The sequence below is a fragment of the Ciona intestinalis genome, unplaced genomic scaffold, assembly GCF_000224145.3.
Source record: "Ciona intestinalis unplaced genomic scaffold, KH HT000155.2, whole genome shotgun sequence".
In the NCBI taxonomy this organism is placed as follows: domain Eukaryota; kingdom Metazoa; phylum Chordata; class Ascidiacea; order Phlebobranchia; family Cionidae; genus Ciona; species Ciona intestinalis.
The window spans coordinates 63,916-80,097 of record NW_004190477.2 but is presented as its reverse complement, the minus strand read 5'-3'; the positions used below and the strand labels follow the sequence as shown (position 1 = coordinate 80,097).

General features: G+C 39.7%; 3 protein-coding genes across 7 annotated transcripts; 1 reads left to right on the top strand and 2 right to left on the bottom strand.

Annotated features, from left to right (window-relative positions):
* Positions 1 to 4: 4 nt before the first annotated feature.
* LOC100177885 (ras-related protein Rab-39B-like) lies at positions 5 to 5,104 on the bottom strand. Of its 3 annotated transcripts, none has more exons than XM_002127279.5 (6): positions 4,985 to 5,104; positions 2,453 to 2,595; positions 2,094 to 2,203; positions 1,454 to 1,568; positions 1,152 to 1,273; positions 5 to 743 (listed from the first exon to the last, which is right to left on the bottom strand). In XM_002127279.5, exons 2-6 carry the CDS (start codon positions 2,576 to 2,578, stop codon positions 629 to 631), a joined length of 588 nt encoding a protein of 195 aa, XP_002127315.1. In that variant the 5' UTR covers positions 2,579 to 2,595; positions 4,985 to 5,104; the 3' UTR covers positions 5 to 628. The 3 variants fall into 3 exon arrangements, with proteins under 3 accessions (XP_002127315.1, XP_002127260.1, XP_026694922.1); XM_002127224.5 differs by having other exon boundaries at positions 1,454 to 1,634; positions 4,985 to 5,003; XM_026839121.1 differs by lacking the exon at positions 4,985 to 5,104 and having other exon boundaries at positions 2,453 to 2,605.
* A 91-nt stretch (positions 5,105 to 5,195) lies between these two features.
* LOC100180234 (histidine triad nucleotide-binding protein 2, mitochondrial-like) lies at positions 5,196 to 6,125 on the top strand. The gene is made up of 3 exons (XM_002126638.5): positions 5,196 to 5,449; positions 5,621 to 5,719; positions 5,890 to 6,125. Exons 1-3 carry the CDS (start codon positions 5,336 to 5,338, stop codon positions 6,055 to 6,057), a joined length of 381 nt encoding a protein of 126 aa, XP_002126674.1. The 5' UTR covers positions 5,196 to 5,335; the 3' UTR covers positions 6,058 to 6,125.
* Positions 6,126 to 6,271: 146 nt separating this feature from the next.
* On the bottom strand, positions 6,272 to 15,673 carry LOC100184096 (anillin-like). 3 transcript variants are annotated; one of them, XM_002126943.4, is made up of 24 exons: positions 15,576 to 15,673; positions 15,150 to 15,324; positions 14,766 to 14,840; positions 14,548 to 14,616; positions 14,143 to 14,323; positions 13,841 to 13,931; positions 13,417 to 13,556; positions 13,199 to 13,337; positions 12,637 to 13,014; positions 12,060 to 12,153; positions 11,574 to 11,624; positions 10,819 to 10,994; positions 10,434 to 10,621; positions 10,162 to 10,243; positions 9,762 to 9,909; positions 9,350 to 9,517; positions 9,016 to 9,145; positions 8,831 to 8,879; positions 8,604 to 8,678; positions 8,006 to 8,167; positions 7,674 to 7,760; positions 7,265 to 7,372; positions 6,859 to 7,031; positions 6,272 to 6,546 (listed from the first exon to the last, which is right to left on the bottom strand). In XM_002126943.4, the coding sequence occupies exons 1-24, from the start codon at positions 15,603 to 15,605 to the stop codon at positions 6,432 to 6,434; spliced, it is 3,084 nt and encodes a 1,027-aa protein (XP_002126979.1). In that variant the 5' UTR covers positions 15,606 to 15,673; the 3' UTR covers positions 6,272 to 6,431. The 3 variants fall into 3 exon arrangements, with proteins under 3 accessions (XP_002126979.1, XP_018671728.1, XP_018671729.1); XM_018816183.2 differs by having other exon boundaries at positions 10,162 to 10,240; XM_018816184.2 differs by having other exon boundaries at positions 10,819 to 10,988.
* Positions 15,674 to 16,182: the final 509 nt, after the last annotated feature.

The window sequence follows — 16,182 nt, the reverse complement described above, 5'->3', positions numbered from 1 at the left end:
CTGATTTCCCTTTAAAAGTTTTATTAAACAACACCAAGCATTATGACGTAACAGTGCAATAACTTTGTGCAAAAGAAGTAATAACAATATGGCGCCAACCTTAGGTACCATATGTGGCAACTGCATACTTAATAGGACTTTGTAAAAACCTGACGACACAAAAAAAACAAAACACCATAAATAGAAACATAACAAAACACCATAAAATCTATGATTCAATAAAACATCTATGTTGAAGAAATGATTGAAGAAAATGAAACAAATTTGCGGAAATATAAATTTACAACATTTAAAAAAAACTCTGTAAAAACAATAAAATGTTTTTGGCTGAAATAGAATACTGCTACAGATGCGATAAGTTAGTTTATACTGCAACAAAATAACCACCAGGTAATATAAAGAATAGTCCAAAGGATTATAAGTGACAAACAAAAGTCAAACACAACCAACACGAGATGTTTTGCATAAATGACATCATGATTCTATTTGAATAAAAGACTTGATGCCATTCTAGGAAAAATATGTACATTTTATAGTAAACTATTCGTTTGGTTTGAATTTTGTTTGTAACATACTTTGTAGCACTTGAACCCGACACTTCATGAGCACCAGGTCCACCACATCCACATCAAGCGCAGCACGACTTATTTTCGTCCTCATCCAAACTTAGAGGTTTCGGGACCAAACCACATTTAATCCCGTCCCATTGTTCATCCATTATGATGTCACCGGACTGTATTAATCTGCACAATAAGCATTGTTATGCAAGAATAAAAGGGTATTGTGGTAAGCAAATTGCTGAATTGCGATTATGATGTCATAGTAATAAATACAATGTTGATTATTGCAAAACAATGAACAGACTGCATGTATGACAATATGATGCAACACAAGTGACAAACTACAAACAATATATTGTGATGAATATTAGTTTGGGACACATGTTGCACACCATAGACACATATTGTACACCATAGACACATGTTGACACCATGGACACATGTTGCACACCATGGACACATATTGTACACCATGGACAGTGGACACATATTGCACACAATGGACACATGTTGCACACCATAAACACATGCTGCACACCATGGACACATATTGCACACCATGGACACATATTGCACACCATGGACACACACCTGTATATAAGTTCGGTCAACATAACAAACGACTTTTCCACGTTCTTCCCGTTCTTGGCTGAAGCTTCAATAAATGGCATCTTGTGTAAACGTGCAAAGTTGGACGCTTCTTCTGTTGGTACCTGGGGTTACATACAACATATGGGCAGCTGAATATCCTTAGATACTAACCAACATGACTGGCTTGCACATAAATAGACTAGATACAATAAGAAGTTAAACCAGGCAGTAGCCAGTAACATCAGCAGATTATTCCAATAATAATACAGACATATCACATTTCACGATCACAACCCCGCTACCTGTCTATGTTCCTCTAGGTCGCATTTCTGCCCGACGAGAGCGAATGAAACGTGTCGGGGGGCGACGTGGAGTCGTGCTTCTTCGGCCCATGTCACAACATGGAGGAAACTTTGTCTGTTGGAAATATCGTAAACGAGAAGCGCACCCACCGAGCTACGATAGTATGACCGTGTGATGGACCTGCGGTATCAATGGTTGGTCGTGTGTTGTGTTGGTGTTGGTGGTTCACCAACTTTATCTACTTCCGTACCATATTTTGGTTAATTTTATTGTACCACCTACTATAAATATTAAATAAGATTCACAAATAAAAAAACAGAAGAAAAGTGTTTAAACATCCCATTAAATGGAAAACCGTCGAAAACAACACAATTTGATGGATGGGGTTATTTTTTCCTCGTCCTAGCTGCTACAGCAACGTGTTTTAAAAACGACTTCACAGATTTATTGCGTCGTAATAAATGTCGTTTTTTTTGTGACAAAGAAACTTTGTTTTATAACCCACATGTGTCAATACACCAAGGACGATCGTTTGAAGTTAATACGTTGCTTGCGTACCACAGTTTGGAAACCGCTGTGTTAAGAGGTTAATGACAGTCGTTATAATACGGGTGTTCAACCGCTGCACCACACACGCACCTGAATCTCTCCTGGCCCGCCGTGTCCCACAGTTGGAGTTTAATTCGTGTGCCGGGTGATATTTCTATGAGACGAGAATAAAAGTCCACCCCTACTGTGGGGTCGGATACCTGGGATAATATCCATTGTTATGTGTCTATGATGTCATAATGCGGGTAAATGATGTCATAATATAAATAGCTTAATTTTTGTCCAATATCTGTTGCCTTGTTGGGTTTAAAAACAAACACAGACCTTTTTAAATTACGATGTTTCATTTATTTTATCTTTAACGTGAGGTATATGAATCAGATCACCATCCGAGGACAAATATAATATATATTTATTATTACAATCGAAGGAAGAATGTGATTATTTACCTCTAAGAAACAACCATCGGTGAATCTTCGTAATAAAGCCGACTTTCCCACTGTAGAATCACCAAGCAGAACAACACGGAACTGGTACGCCCATATTGTCTCACTACGAGCCACCATGTCAGACATGACTATCTGGGGAAACCCTGAAAACAATCTAAATAAATCACAAAGCTCGACTAATTAAATAGCGGTCAGGATAAGTTAACATATTTAAATTACTAATAATTGAATAACGGGTAGCACGAATTAAAATATGTTGCGATAAATTAACAAAGTTTAAAATAAATTAGCACGAGGTTTAACAGTTTTACTTAAATTTAATCTCCACAAAACACAACTTAGGACATGAAGCAAAAATACAGTTAATCAAAATATTGTGTAATAAAAAAAAATTGTGTTTGTTTTAAAAAAAGTCCTGAACGCGGCACACAGTTATTTACAAACGGAAGTTCTAAAACCAGAAAAACAAATCACTTTTGTTAAAAGTAAAATTATAAAAAACATTTTGTGTATTAACATTTTGTTTCTAGCATCATGAGAATTTGATTGACAGGTGGTAAGTCGTACAGTTGACGGGATATTGTGGTTGTTTGTGAATACTGAGCAATATACGGTGGAATCAGGTTGTGTAAAAGCAACAGGTTTATAAAACAAAAGAGACAAAACTAAAATTGAAATTTAAAATCGAATGTTTTGGTAAAAATGTTCATTTTGTTGCAAATCAAACAATGGTTCAATGAAATTAACTTTTTTTCCAAAACATCCGTTTCTAACATAACAACCTGCTGGCAGTTGCAACCCAACAACAGAACGCTCAGTTCAACTAAATATGCAGCAAACAAAATGTTGCAACAACCGCAGTACCAGAATAGTTGTGTCTAATATTATTGTAGCAAACTAGCAACACCAGAAATAAAAAAGTTCAATATTAATGTTGTTGTTTCAAGCGTTGGCCGTCAGTAGTTGCATCTCAACAGGTTGTTTGTAAGTTGGTTGGATGCTCAACTTCTTCTTGCAGCTCATGTACAAAGTGATCGGGTGTATAACGGTGAGGGCGCACACAGCGATGAAGACAACGTTAATTACCGTAAAATCATTTTCAAAAACCCACAAGACCAAACTAAACAACGGGAACTGCAGGAAACCCACAACGCCGGCTAGTGTCATAGTTAACCCGTACAAACGACCAAAATGCTTCCCAGGAAACAAGAGAGCGATGAAACTCGCATTTCCCCCGTAAAGGAATGAACGAAACACAACTTGGAGAACGAACGATAAATATTGGATTGGCAGGTTTGGAATTGTGACAACTGTAGAGAAAATGACTCCAAGGATACAAGTCACGAATGCTGAAACACATACAGCTTGTGAGGAAGCTAATTTATCGTTGTCGGTTTCACGTTTAAATATCTTTGTTGCAACGTCGATAAGCAAACCATTGATCGGTGATGTCACAACGCCAAAGAATTGACAAATACCGAAAGCGCTGAGGTATAAAGTGAATTGTGAGTCATCATTCTCCGGCAGCAATGTTCGCAGCCATGTTGTAAAAGTTGCAAGGAAGAAATAATTCCTAAGTTGTAAAACACTCATGTGGAACAAGTTGGACCAAAAGTGAACGGTCTTCAAACAATCCATGCAAGAGATGTCGTCTTCACCATCAACCACATCGTCGGTGTCCTCGTTCAATTTATCCGCGGCTTCTGCCGGGTCAGGGTCATCTTTACCACAACCACAATCATGGATGCCGTATTTATATGAAGAAGATGGGAGGGGGAATGGAATGTGGGTTCGAGGCATCAGAAGGAAAGTCCGGAGGATTTGGAAGAGAGAGCAAATCGCCATGAACTGAAAGATTGAGGTGAGGGAGAACCCGTTGTCGTACGCGAGCTTCACAAGGAGGAAAACGAAGGAAGAAGAATCGAGCGCTCCGTTAAGTAAAGTTATGACAGAGGAACGAGCTTGTCCGAATAAGTTACCGAGCTGCATATTCGTGATAAGCATCAAGATTCCTCCCACGGAGAAGCAACACATGGCTGGGAAGAGGAACAAAGATGTTGAAGGGGAGGATGTAAACATGAGGAAACATCCCGTGGCGAACAAGATGGTGGCGACGGCACGTGACAACCAGGTGCCGCAGTAATCAAACATGAAGCCGTTGAATATTGTTGAGAACGACAACGCTAGTGTAGCTACCGTGTAAACTAAACTTATTTGTTCTTGTTGAAGTTTGCACGTTGTTGTTGTTGAAATATTTGAAACACTCACATTTGTTGCATTAGTGACGTCATTATCGCATAAATAATTAAAATACCCCGCACTTTCCAGCACCGAGCTCATAGAAGGCCATCCGAAGACTAATCCGGAGAAAAACAATCCTTCCAGCAGAGCCGTGGACAAACTTAGGATGTTTTGCAATTTAAACATTACACGCAATATACTACACAGTTACAGGTAAAATATAAAAAAATGGAACTTCTGAAACAAAATTCATAATTTCTATAATTCATAAACTTAAAACAAAAAACTCACGAAACAAACGCTAACATCCAAAGCATTGCAGTTTCTAAAACATCAATCGAAACACCGCGACGTTCTAATCTTCGCTTTGTTTGCTTTATGACAAAACAATCGATTAACCTCGTGTGTTTTACACGATTTCTATGGGATATTAATTTAGGGAAATCACCCACCAATTTAAATATTCAATAAAGCGTGAAATTAAAGTCAAGGGGTCAAGAGTTCAAAGGTGACAAATTATTTGTTTGTTAATTTTAAAGTAAAAATATTTGTTGGTAACAATATTAAGTATTGACACACGACGCCCAATTTGCACACGCGGTACAAGGGGGACACACAAGGCCCAAGTTAGTTAGTAGCAAAATGTCGGACGAAGTGCAGAAAGCTCAAAATGCTGGGGGAGATGCGGGGGAAACCATATTTATGAAAATTGTTAGAAAAGAAATTCCATCTGATATTATTTATGAAGACGATAAGGTTGGTTTGTGTCATTATTTGTGGCAATTAAAAAACAGAGTTGCACACGTGGTAACTAAGGTTTATGTAACGGAACACGAACACCCGTGTAATAACGACTGTAGTTGCCCTTACGAATAGATAAATGCTCTTTCTCCATTTAAATACTTACGAAACCTCCCCCCCACACAGTGCTTAGCGTTCCGAGACATCCAACCCCAAGCTCCCGTACATTTCCTCGTCATTCCAAAGAAACCGATCGCACAGTTGTCAAAATGTGATGATCCCGAGGTAAGTATATAATATTTCCATGTTTCGTTGCAACTTGCTGGCTTTATACCATCTTTGGTGATGTCAATATGCGGTACAGGTTATACACCAGCAATCCCTTATACTTTACAAAATTGACGCCACTAATTATTCCCATGAATAATTCTGTTTGTTTGATCTTTATGTTGCAGCTACTTGGCCACATGATGGTGGTAGCGAGCAAGGTAGCCAAGCAAGAGAAGATCAGCGACGATGGGTTTCGATTAGTTGTAAATGACGGGGTGAACGGGGCACAGTCGGTGTACCATCTTCATCTGCATGTGATGGGGGGACGGCAGTTGGGGTGGCCACCTGGGTGATTGCTAGTGGGGCCTGTTGCAATCGTTAGATGATGCTGGACAACAAAATAAACGCAATATTGAGTGAATGTTGTTGTGTTATTCATGTGGGCAGAGCAACGACAGTTCTTAAACTTTGTGGGTGATCGATTTTCAGTATGGCTAACAATTCACGCCCACAATAGTAGCAGAGGCAAGCCTTGACCTCACAACCTCAGGGTTAGGAGCGCTCACAACAATATAGTTACATGGTTTATTTGGTGCCGATAAAATCATGACTGCGTTTACACTTAAGGGCAGTATATATGTACCAGAAGATGGCAGTATTGAGTAGTATGTACAAAGCTGCACAAAGTTTTTACAAAGGTTTGGATTAAGTTACTACAATGTAGGATTTATTTAAGCGGTTTAAGTGCGTTCACATCCCATGCTCGAACATCAGCAAGCGCTTGGTTCATCGAATCGATCCAAGCGATCCTCTCATCTTTCGTGTCGGCTGCCAACCAATGTCTGTGCGATAAAGGTGGGTGGTTATAACTCAATCCTTCAATTAATATAAAACAGTAATGTATTCCTTGTCACCCTGGAGTTTGGTGCCTATGGTTTACACTCTGTTTCGTAAATTAACTCGTATGGTATTTATTGGGACACCAATGTTTCAACGACCTATGTCAACTTCAACCAATTACGCGGCAAACTTATACCGATATTTTGGTGTAGAATGTCACTCTGATAAACACTGGGATGCAAACTTTCTAAATACAAAGGTTATGACTTGACAGCCACAGTATAAACAAACTACATCACACAACACCCGCATACTTAGTGGTGATAACCGATCCTGTATCTTGCGTGATGAGATTGTCTTTATCTCCGTGTCTTCGTGGACGCATGGTTCGTAGTTCAAATGTGTTGGGACGCGCGCACATTATCCGTTCAACCGTGCGAATACGCTCGCTGATGCATTTGTTTATCTCGAGCTTGCATAGCGCCTCCTGTGGGGACATAGACATCATATAATATTACTAGGGGCATGATCATTTAGATGTGAATAGGCATCTTTTGCGCAATGAGCGAACTATATATCTCCCCAAACAAAGACCTCATCTAAGCAGATACCGAACCATATTCATGTAAAACATAGAAAGTATAATAAACTTTTAATAGAAATCACAAACTTAAGGTTGGTTGAAACAAACATATATATTATAAATATAAAAACTCCCACCTTATGTTTCTCATCATCGGGGTAGGTCCATGAATACAACACACCACGGGTGAGGGCACACCATCGTCGGTGCCACGCCCCTAACCCACCCACGTCATCAAACATTGTCTGTGATGTAATAATGAATTAGAAATATGATATATGATGTCATTATAACGATCAACAAAACTTATATTAAACTTAAATGGCTCGTTGTTTGTCCGTTGGGTGTAGCGACCACGCTTATTTCCTTCCATTTAAATGTAAATATGTTTTAAATTACAAGCGTGTTGTAACAACTGTTGTTTTGCCGTTATATCGTCTTTTGTTTTAAATAATCTTTAATCTTCGCTGCCGTAATTGAAGAGACAAATAAAGAAAATATAAACATTACACGCATTATATTAATACCGTGTATAACACAACTCACCAAGAAACCTCGTTGTTCAACGCTTGACTCGAAATCCGATTCAATCTCGCAAACGAACTGCCCCGATATTGGGGACAAGAATGGGACCTGTGGGGGGGGTTGTGTTACTTGTGGAGACGGGTGTTATAATATTCATAAGTCGGTGTAACACAGGTGTTCTGTTTCATACACCTCGTTTTTGTTTATGAGTTTTATTTTTATGTATGACATAGGACAACCGATTAGTGAACACTGGGTTGAAGCAATTGCCGTTAAGTGTCTTGCACAAGGACACCTATGCTTAAAATAGTAGCGGCGTCAAGCCTTGAACCAACCATGACAACACCACATACCTTCTGCAGAGTAAATTTCCTTGATTCCACATCTTGTAGTTTGACCACCACCGCCCCTATAAGCGAGAAACTACTGATGCGTATCGCGTTGGGGCCCCCGGGGCTTGCTGTGTGGGTCATCGTCATGTGGGTGCGCGATCGTAGTTTACGTGGGGTGAGTGACTGTGGGGGGATGGGGTTAGTTTGTATGTGGGTGATATATATGGGTGTAGAATGCGGGGGGTTTTGGCAAGATATGCTCGATAACCCCAACAATGGTTGACTAATAACCGTGGCAATCAAACATTAATATATTCATGACCACTAGATGTCACTACTCACTTCCTTTCTTTTCTGTCCTGTCGTAAACTGAAACATAAACATCTTATATTACTAACTATCCTTCTTATTGATTCTACAAGAAGGCATCGAACCTGGGATTACCCCGACACCCAGGTTGCCCCCATGAATCTTACCAAATGTTGAAGCCTGTCACTTCCCCGAAGGTAGGTAACAAGTGCTTAAACAACTCCTCACTAACAACTGCACTAGATATATTAATATGAACTCCTCATCCACCAACTGCCGGGATCTGCCTTATAATATATAACCCACCAACCTTGTGCAGGATCCCCGATAATTTACGTTTCGATTTCTCCTGGTTGGGAACCCCGTCGGCACGTGAACGATGCGTCTGTGATGTCATAGTTGGGTTAAATAACGGTACAATGCAATTGTTTGTTTTGCGAGACATCATTTACGATTCAGTATTTTGCCCAAAGACACGTAAGATCACAAAACAAACAATTGCCGAAATATAGTCAATCATAGAAACAACATACATACCACGCTGTATACTTCTATTGTGATGTCAAAATCACTTTCAAGTTCCTCCCTATACATAACAATAAGCTTTGTTTATAAACACAATAAACAATAAACGTACGCACATATTAGAACTTGGCAATAAGTAAAGTAGTTGATTATGATTGGTTGGCATTAGTCACATGCACGTAACCATGGTAACTCACAACTTAAACGAATCCTTGAACACCAATGAATCTCCCGATAACGAGTCATGTGTTGATGCGAGATGGGTAGCAAGGATACGTGTGGGTCCGCATCTTATGAGGAGGAAGTAATAATGGCTGCGGATGTCTCCTGTGGGGGGGGGGTATATTATGGTGGGCACATAGACGTACAATTAGAAGCACCTACACTTCCACCCTGGCTTGTAACCTCAAGTTTAAAACAAGTGACTTTGTATGTTTTAGCGCTTTAGTTTTAAGTTTAACTTGTTGGCACCTTACAAAAGTAGCACATCACTAAACCCTGGGCCCTCCAACATCACAAACACCATCGTACCCGAATCTTTCTTGCTTGCCATTGAGAAAATATATTCCGTCCTTAACGGGAGTCGTAAGTTCTTGATGATGAGGTTTCCTTGACACGGCTGCGTGGTGTCGGGGGATCCTGTCACGGCTTCCGACTTCAACCTTTGAACCTCAGCAAGTAACGCAAGTCGCTTCTCACCTGGGGGAGGTGGGGGTTACATTGTACTGATATTAGTGTGGGGTTATATGGGGTATCACAGGAGACACTTAACACCTTTGGCCCCCTGCTACATCAATAAAATAACCTACATTTGTTTTAACATTTGTTATTTTATTCACCAGTTTGTAGCAATCGGCCTCTAGTCTAAAAGTAACAAAGTCATGCAGAGCCAACAAACTTACACCAGTTAGACAACCAAGCTCCATATTCAACCCACACTTACTGGCGATGAGCAGAACCTTCTCGGCTTCCAACTCAGTAATTGAACCTTTCCCATGGTTGGTGTCGTAACAACAATTCAACGCAGCACTTGCTTGTTGGATCACTCGTTGTTGATGTTGTATCTCATCCATTAAGCTGGAGATCTTCTCCTGCAATTATACATTGGGTTGGTGACTGTGTTAGTGACCACTGGGTTGGAACAATTGACATTGAATGTATTGCCCATGCACACACACGTTGGTGGCAAAACCCCGAACCTGTGGTTCCTGGTTACCGCATCTGACAATTTACTTTGGCACAGTTTTAAAATAATCCACTCGTTCCACATTTCATGGTATTGAAAGTTACCACTATAGTAGTTGTACAACTTATTTAAACCCCTGGCACAATTAAACACCCACCTTTACTGTCCTTGCCTTCTGTGGAGCAACACTTTGTACGCTCTCGTTACGAACAACCTTCTTGTTCTCTGTTTGTTTTCTGCTGGAAGTAAACCAATAAAATACATGGTGATGGTGATAGTACACCAATGCTTGTATGCAATATTCGGTTTCATAGTTCCCTAACATGGGAGAACATGCATACGCTTGTATGTAACTATTAAAGATAACATGAGTACATGCCTGGGTAAATAAACAATAACATTGATACACACATATACACCCCCACCCACCTGATTGACTTCCGTTTCTCTGTTCTATAAGAGTCGATTGTAAACACGGGAAACTTGTCTTCCTTCTTCTCGCCGCCCAATGATACAACAGACTCTGATGAGGTGGAACGAGCTAAGGGACGGAATCTACGACTGGGTTGTCGTAACACGGGGTGGGTGTCCTCGGCCTCGTTGCACGTTTGTTTTCGCTGTGGGGGGGGAGAGGGTTAGTTGGGGCACAGGCAACATTATTTTTAAACTTTTAACAAAACCTTGGAGTGTCAAACTGCATTAATACTTGAAACTGGCTTGCAGTCAAAATTAACACCTAATGTACCACACTTGCATTACACAACCCACCACACATACATTACACAACCCACCACACTTGCATTACACAACCCACCACACTAAGTTCACATTTGATCTCCAGTTTACTCTTCTGCCTTGTAAGCGTGGGTGCGAAGGGTGATGGGGTGCGCGGCCCCTCCTCATAATCAACCCCTTCAAATAAATCATCAATCATGGAGTCTCCAACATCATCCGGGGTGGCCGGGGTTTCATCCACGCTCGTATCTATAACTGGTACATGGTATGTTCATATGAATTGGAATATGATGTATATACATTGGTGGACGAGGTATATACAAACATTTATGTTTCGCCGCTTCTCTTATATTTGTTACTTACAGTTTTAGTTTTATTATAAACAAAATAAGTGGAAACAGAAATCAGTAACATACACCATGGGTTTCAACTTTGGTGTTAAACTTACTTTTTGGCAACCCTCTGGTTACCTGTTACACTACTTGTGCAAACTGTGGCCCTTAACTCCAGGTTCCAGGTTGTACTTCAGTGTACAACCTTTGGCTTTGACCATATACAACCTTACCTTATACAACTAACATTACCTCAACAAACCACAGGAACCTCCTATCATATATAGCAAGTCTACACCTCTTATATTCTGTTATACATCTACAATAACCTGATGTTACTGACAACCGATGTTGTAAACCTTCCATGCTCTCCCTCCAACCTTGTGTCTTATCTGTGTAATATAACATTATATGCTATCTCTAATATAACATGGGCCTTCTATCTTATGGGATAATATATTATCTTTGTGGCAACCCTCAAACCCACTCAAACGTGACCTACCTTCACTTGTCATGTGATCGTTTCGCTTCATTGATTCCACCCCACCGACCTCTGTAATTAACGCATTAGACGCAACATATATAGTAGTCGGTGTGCCAGGTCTGGGTTATGTCAAATATATATATATATATATAGGCACCAAACCTGGGGTGGCAGGGTGGGCAGGCCAACCCCAGAATTGTTTGCATTGCATTATTTAGTAAACATTACAAGCAATAAGTTAGATTTGTTTCCCAGGCTTGTGTCCCTGTCCCCTCTGCTCAAAAGCACCCTGCATTATGTTGTGCTATAAAAGTTCACCCAACATAGACACACCATAACACCCAACATAGACACACCATAACACCCAACATAGACACAACATTACACCCAACATAGACACAACATTACACCCAACATGGAGACAACATAACACCCAACATAGACACACAATTACACCCAACATAGAGACAACATAACACCCAACATAGACACACCATTACCCACCTAACGCTTTGTCATCTTGTGTTCCTGGAACAGGGGAATCCCCACCCATATACAATGAATCTTCCGTTGTTGTTTCGCACAAATCTGTTTCCACCTTTACGTAATATAACATGAACAACCTTGTACCGAACACACACAGGAATAGCGCCAAGTAATTTAAGTTGTGCTGATCATAATGACAGGAAGTGATTACGACGCGCGTCACGCATGGCTTGCTCGTATGATTACTCACTCTACCATGTCATGCCTAATGTAGTTGTGGAATGTCGTGTTACGTACGTACATGTGTGCGTGTGTTGTACATCATGTATCTTAATATCTCAACATGCGTCTGTGTATGAATGAATGAATGCTTAAGGCACAGCTTGAACCACCAGTCATCAAATATGCGACATAACACATATTATATAATATTTACTAATTGTTGTTTTTAACAAGATTGTTTTAGAACCTTGGGCATTTAGATTAAATTTCATATTTCTGTAAAGGTGAATAAAGCATGGACCATCTTACCCCAACCCCCAACCTGATACATATTAACACATATGTTGATGAATGCATTATTTTTCAAACCAACCTCATCCAGATCCTCATCCTCCAACATGCAACCCTCTCCTTCTTCATCACTATCTTCATCCTCCTCATCCTCATATGGAGCATCCACCACATCCTTCTCTTCTACACCCTCAACATCTGAACTATCTTGTTCCTCCGCCAAACCACCTTGCCCCACACCAGTGCCAACTTGCCCCACTTCTGTCTCATCTTGCCCCACACCAGTGCCAACTTGCCCCACTTCTGTCTCATCTTGTCCCACACCAGTGCCAACTTGCCCCACTTCGGTCTCATCTTGCCCCACATCTGTCCCATCTTCCCCCCTTAGCAAATCGAGCTCACGCTGTCGTTCCTCCATCAATTTATCGACGCCCGATGTTTCAGCTTTACATCCATTCTTCTGTGATGTCATTATAACAGAGTCACCCCCCCATTAAGCACTGGGTAAGTGCCAGAGTTGTTGCTACTGCGACATAAAAACTACTGGCAGCTATCCAGCAGCTCAACATGTATTTGAGTTGTTAAAAAATGCATATTTAATTTATGTTATAGCTTGCCAAACTTTCATACAAACATCAACAAACCTGCAACTCAATCATCCGTTGTTGAAGACTCTTGGTTGTCGGGGTAACCTGGTGTGATGATGTCATCGCTGGTGATTCAGCATTATTTGCATGACTCAGCGTTATCTTGTTGCTGCTGAACTTGGTGGGAGCATTTGTCCTGTAAACAGGAATGTGTTAAAGAATACGATTGTAACATTAGATTCAACAATATTCATGTACAAGTTACAGACACTTACTTAGTTGGCGTTTCAACTCGTTTTACATCTCGTGTGTTTGTAGCAAACTGAGCCAAAGTTTCAATCGACAGCGACACCCGGTTCGATATTTGTTTCACTTTCTTCTCCTCTTTCACCTCAGCTGCTTCTTTTGTTGGTTGCTGTGGGTGGTGGGGTTAATGTTAGTGTTGCTGTGGGGGGTGGGGTTAATGTTAAAGATTAATTTTAAAACAGGGCCTTACATATTAATGTCTTTGGTTACGCAAAGGCGTTACTGGAACAGTATCACAAGCCAACTTTTAAAACGGTGGTCGACATCATATATTTTGGCATCCAAGTTTTAATGTAAACCGGATATCACCCCAGATAACGTTATAAATCCAACAGACATAATCCTTATATTACACAACAATGTACAGGAATACACCAACACCACACAACCCACCACTGGTTGCAACACGGCCGACTGATAAGCTTCACTCATCGGGGTTTTACGACCGACCCCGGGTTTCCAAACCTTCTTCTCTTTCTCAGGGCTGTGGGGATCAACAGTTCGCATCAGTTATTTATATTCATTTTTATTTTAAAAAAACAGACAGTGAACATGACAACCTTTTTGTTTCTATTTTGTAGTTTATAGCATTATATACAGCATTAAACTAATTACTTAAAAAGGTAATAAATTAGAAACAACCAACTGTTTCATTAAGAAACATAACTAAACAATAATAAACACGTCGGTCTCACCTTGGTTGACACATATGGTGCGAATAATCATCTTCATAATTACTAACTTTCTCGGCCAAGGCAGCAAGTCTTGCCCTCCTGCCGCTATCAACCTGGCGCTTGGTATCAGTATCGGGGAATCCCCCAGTCTCGTTGCGAACAGGTGACGGAACATTTGTGAAATCGACGTCTAATCCTTGATCTGTCACCATTAGGGGGCAGTGTCAACAATGTGTTAATAAACTTAATGTTTGATTTGCTCTTCGAGGAAGCGAGAAAATAAAAGATCGAAATTAGCGATAAAAATAGAGATGTTACAAGATGCTTACAATAGAAAACATATTTACAATTGAAAAAAAGTTACATCAGACAAATCTCTAATATCATAAACTGCAAGACTATCGATAAGATATAAACAACATTAACCTGCGGCCTCCCATTGTTTACGTTGGTTGAGAATTCTCTTCATCCGATCGCTAACCTTTGAACTTTCACCTAGAGTTAAACAAACTTAATGCAGGTATTATAATAACATGACCAAACAAATAATTAACAAACAATAAATACATCTCACCAGCCATACTGCTTTGTGTTATTAAATAGGAAATGCGTCGAATTAAATTGAGAGGAAACAAGAAACAAACCTGTCGTCTTGGATGACGGATTATTCTCATTGTGTTTGTCGTCCATTCGAGAACGCTTGTTTGGTGATTGTGATGCTATAATAGAAGTATTGTTTTACTGTCATATGATAATTAAGATTTTAGACAATATTAACTTTTTTTTTTTTAATTTTAATTCAAGTTAAATGAAATGTAGTGAAGTTTTAGTACATAGTAATGAGCAACTCTGGCCTAAATCTCGGGCTCCAGGGCAAGCCAGTAGGTCGAAGGACCTCGTTTATATAGAAATGGAAAAAAAGGTAATTATGTTTAGGCTTAATGCTCATTCAGTAAAGGTTAGTTAAAACCCAATATTTGTAAAAACAAATATATATATAATGTGAAAAGAAAAATGAATTTAGTTACTTCCCAACTTCCCACCACCCTGGTTGTCGACCTCCATCGAAACCTCGTCATTATTTGTTGTTTCTATGTTATCTTGCGCCTCTAGTGGTCGGCGTTTCCTCGCTTGCGGCATCGAGTGTTCAATCATCTTTTGCTGCATGGCCTCCCGACGAGCCATTGTTCGCTCAAGGAGTTTCTGGGGGGTTTAAATTATCTTTTTAAATACAAAAGCATGATCACACTAATTGAAAAAGTGAAGAGAACGGAATTTGCAGCAAAACAGACAGTTGGTTAATAAAACAGAAAGTTTGAAATTTAAAAATAATAAATTAATATATATTATGTTTGGTTAATATTCAGTATAAATATGCAAAACTTTCACAGCCTTATGACATGCATGAATTTGGGTGTATAATATAACCAATCGTCAAATTAAATAACCCTCACCTGTGTAAAATCGTCTACCTCTGTCGGCATATTCAATATATCAGTTTCTCTACAATAATCTGAAACAGATTTATAAATTTAGAACAAAATGAATAACGTAATTGAAGTAAACAATAAACATATGCCTAAATACAACAACGCCTTAATTGACATAGCTAGCCACTGAACCAAAGCATCTAATGCCTCCATAACCAAGCTTCACAGAAGTAAACTACCCCCCCCCCCCCACAAACAACTTGAACCACTGGAAGTGACGTCATATTTTAGAATCTTTCAAATTCAATCTTCGCGCTTAACGATTATCTCTGCTGCCACCTTGCGGAGCGGTGGGGTAATTTGGGGGAGTGGTTTGGTAAATACGTGACATAGTTTAAAATAAAGGAATTAGTGTACAAACATAATAAAAAGTTAAGGGAATTAGTGGCAGAACAACAGTCGTTCAAACACGCTTCGGGAAAGGGCGCTAGTTTAAAAGGGTGGGTTTTAACCTAATACATCAGTTAAATAATTAATAAACTATTCTTGTGCAAGAAATATGCGAAATTTAATAAAAAAACAAGTTTTTTTAGCTGGTAGTATTTACTAGTTAGCGATGGAGAATATCCAA